The sequence below is a fragment of the Propithecus coquereli genome, unplaced genomic scaffold, assembly GCF_000956105.1.
Source record: "Propithecus coquereli isolate 6110/MARCELLA unplaced genomic scaffold, Pcoq_1.0 Scaffold66, whole genome shotgun sequence".
NCBI lineage: Eukaryota > Metazoa > Chordata > Mammalia > Primates > Indriidae > Propithecus > Propithecus coquereli.
The window spans coordinates 9,746,144-9,750,065 of record NW_012152618.1 but is presented as its reverse complement, the minus strand read 5'-3'; the positions used below and the strand labels follow the sequence as shown (position 1 = coordinate 9,750,065).

Here is a 3,922-nt window from a genome sequence, read left to right as displayed (position 1 = left end):
CTGTACCATTTTATATTCCCACCAACAGTGCACAAGGGTTCTGATTTCTCCACATCTTCATCAAAACATATTTTGATTTTTTGATAGCAGCCATCCTAATGGGTACAAGGTGGTATTTCACTGTGGTTTTGATTTGCATTTCTCTAATGATTAATGATGTTAAGCATCTTTTTCATGTGCTTTTTGGTCATTTGTACAGTATATCTTCTTAGAAGAAATGGCTATTCAAGTCCTTTGTCCATTTTTTAATTGGGTTGCTTGTTTTTTTGTTGTTTCGTTGTAATAGTTTATATATTCTAGATACTAACCCTTTATCAGAGGTAAGATTTCAAATATTTCCTTTCATTCTGTGGGCTGCCTTTTCACTCTGTTGTTAGTGTCCTTTAATGCACATAAAAGACTGTCTTTTCCCCACTAAATGGTCATGGTACCCTTATCAAAAATCACGTGATCATTTATGTGAAGTTTTTGTGCCATAAACTTTTGCGGATGGTGGTACAGAAATGATAGTCTCTGCCTTAAGGAAGCCAAAGTCAAGTTAAATACTCAGATTCCGTTTCAAGCAGCATTCACCCATTGTGTGCTGTTGTGTGCTCAGTAGCACCGGGCCCATGTTTTCCCACACTTTGCCTCTTAAGCTTCCAATCCAACCAGTGAGATAAGGTAGGACGATCCCCTTTAGCAGAGGAGTAAACGTAGCCGGGAGAGCACGGTTATGGCTCATGCTGAGGCACGGACAGAGTCAGGATTTGAACCCAGAGTTCCTGGCTGCATGTGTCGGTCGTGCTATTTCAGGTAAGATATTCTCATCTCTAAAATGTGGGCAGAAGTGAAATGAGATGGTCTCTTTGAGCAGCCTTGCCACGCTAGCATCCTACGCATTACGGAGTCCCTAAAAGCCAGAGGCCCTGCGTGAGGTGTAGACATTAACTATTATTGGGGTACACAGAAGAGTGGGGCCCACACATCAATCCCAGCCAGGAAGAACAGAGTCCTAAAGCGGCGCCCCTACTCCACTGAGAGGACCCCAAGTCCTTACCGGGAACCTGGGCGCGGCTGGGCTATGCTATTGGCGCGGGTGGGGGAACGAGCAACAGGGAAATGCCTGCGACGAGATCCTCGTTGAAATTCTTCCAGTCTCTCCGAGGGGAGATTTCGGGACTCTACAACGTCTCTAGTATTAGTTGCCTTGCCTCGCTCCCGTTTCCTCACTTCCCGCGGAGTCATTTCGTCCCCTCAGTCCCCTTGTCGGATTTCCTTTTGGTACGCCCCCACCCCGCTCGGAGACGCTAGGCGGGCGCACGCCTGGCCACTGCGCATGCGGACCCCCGCCGTGGGGGCGGTACTGGGGGGGGAGGGAAGCGCGGAGCACTGACCCCGCCCCTTCGTGGCTCCACGCGTGACGTCGCGGGGGGCGCCGGCCTCCGCCCGGCTCCGAGCGGTGAGAGCTGCGGGCGGACCCGACGCGCTAGACGGGGAAGGGATGAGGGTGCTGCGATACTTCAGGAAGGGGACTTGGGGGGCAGGGGAGGCTCAGGTGCTCCACCAGCCGCCGGCCGTCAGGCTCTGCCCTACCCCCTCCTCTTTCCCCCCTTCCAGCAGTGCAGGGACGGGAGGCGGGGCAGGGGCTTAGCAGTTGTGACACCTTCATTTCTGTGGCTCCCCCTTCTTCCCCCACCCCATGTTTATCTCCTCACCTTCCAGATACTCTTTCATCAGGCTGTCGCTTCTTGCGTGGGAGAGAACACCCCGCTTGGAAGCAGGAGAAGGATTTCACACCTTGGCTCTACCACTGCTATGTTAAAGTCCGCGAGCCTCAGTTTCCCCCACGATGCTTTTGCCTGGCCTCATCTGGTTTTCAGGATCATTATGACACAGAGAAGGAGAAAGGAAATGGGACATTTGTTGAGTTCCTGCACCGCTGAGTACCATGCAGACTGATTTATCTGCCACATTTAATCCTCATTACTTGGCGTTCTCAGAACTCCCATTTCACAGATTCTTAAGCTCACAGAGAGGTTGCCTGACTTGGTTTTACATAGCCACTGAGTAGCAGAGAGGGATTCAGACCTAGCCGTTTAGCTCTGAAGCTGAGTTCTGCAGACACTTCCCTTCTGTGCGCTCCGGCTGGAACTGTTCAGCTAAACCCTAGCCCCAGAACAACAGCTTCCTATTTCTCCAGCTAAGAATTCTACTTTTTTGGGTTCCTTTCTCCAGCACAGAGTGCTCTGCTCTGCTTCTGCTTTGATTAGTTCAGAAATGAAATGCAACAAGCATTTATTGAGTGGTGTAGGGAGATGAACTGTTGAAGTCAAGAGCTTAGATTCTTGTCCTGGTTCTGCCACTAACTGTGTGGCCTCGGACAAGACCCTTATCTTCTCAGAGCTTTAGCTTCCCTTTCCATAAATCGGTGAGTGCCTTCTCACCAACAGGCTCTTGTCCAGTTCTCCATCCCTGTCCTCCAACAGGCTCTCTGTGGAGGCCCAGACACCTCTCTTCCTCATGGGTGACTGCCAGGCGGGGCACAACCTGCATCTGTGTCTGGCCCACCACCCACCTCTGGTCTGTGCCACCTTGATCCTGCTGCTGCTTGGCCTCTCCGGCCTGGGCCTTGGCAGCTTCCTCCTCACCCACAGGACTGGCCTGCGCAGCCCTGACATCCCTCAGGTAAGTGCCCTCCTGTTCATCCTTCCTGTGTAGACCTGCTCTTGCTGCTAATCTCATCTCACTTCTCTCCCACCCTCCTTTTGCACGCAGGACTGGGTCTCCTTTTTGAGATCTTTTGGCCAGCTGACCCTGTGCCCTGTGAATGGGACAGTCACAGGGAAGTGGCAAGGGTCTCACGTCGTGGGCTTACTGACCACCTTGAACTTCGGAGATGGTCCAGACAGGAACAAGACCCAGACATTCCAAACCAAGATCCTGGGTAGTCAGATGGGATTGAAAGGTGAGATCAGGGAGAACTGTAGGGTGGGGCATCAGGACACTCAAGGCTAGGTCCTGCCTCTGACCTCACCACCTAGTAACCTTGGATACATCCCTGAGTCACTTCTGCTGTAACAAGGACTAGATGTTTGTAGTGAACATGCTGCCCACAGGGAAGGTTCTCTATAAATGTTTTCCCTTTTCCCTTCCAGTCTTGAGGTTGAGTCTGTCCTTGGAGGTGTGATGAGATGGGCTAGGTTTGACCCAGTGTTCTTTCTCATCCCTATCGCTGTCTGCTCTTAGAGGCACCTTCTTTTTCCTCAGGGATATCAGAGAAACATGTTCTGTTCAATCAAACTAGTATCTTAAGTGCCTGCTACATGCTTAGCATAGCTCTCTGTGCGTTTATGGAGGATACAGAAAAAAAATTAGACACCATCAACTTACAAAGAGCTTATCGTCTTCCGGGAAAATGACAAGTGTGTGTGAGAGAGAGAGAGAGTCAGTGGGTACCATTAATCCCTGTGGGACATTTGGCCTCAGATTCCTTATCTGAAAATTGGGGAGATGAGGAGGGAGGAGAGAAAGTAGAATTTTCTGGCTTCTGAGGTCCTTTCCTGTACTGTCTTTCTAAGATTCTGTGTATGTGTGTGTGTTGGGGGCGTGTATCTATGTATGTCCAGGTGTACATGTACGTGAACAAAGAACAGAATAAAGAATGTGTCTGATATATATAGACTTGGGACAATTTTTCCTATTCTTTTTACTTTAAAAATATATATATTTATCAGAGGTAAGATTTCAAATATTTCCTTTCATTCTGTGGGTTGCCTTTTCACTCTGTTGTTAGTGTCCTTTAATGCACATAAAAGACTGTCTTTTCCCCACTAAATGGTCATGGCACCCTTATCAAAAATCACGTGATCATTTATGTGAAGTTTTTGTGCCATAAACTTTTGCGGATGGTGGTACAGAAATGATAGTCTCTGCCTTAAGG

General features: G+C 49.2%; 1 protein-coding gene across 3 annotated transcripts in view; it reads left to right on the top strand.

Moving 5' to 3' along the window:
- The first annotated feature begins 1,353 nt into the window (after positions 1–1,353).
- Positions 1,354–3,922, top strand: part of TMEM219 (transmembrane protein 219) — an 11,592-nt gene continuing 9,023 nt past the window's right edge. The window contains exons 1-4 of one of the 3 annotated variants that reach the window (XM_012660329.1): positions 1,397–1,441; positions 1,705–1,805; positions 2,469–2,667; positions 2,758–2,947. In XM_012660329.1, coding sequence (XP_012515783.1) covers positions 1,798–1,805; positions 2,469–2,667; positions 2,758–2,947 — 397 coding nt within the window. In that variant the 5' untranslated portion in view covers positions 1,397–1,441; positions 1,705–1,797. The other 2 variants (XM_012660330.1, XM_012660332.1) reach the window with 2 other exon arrangements.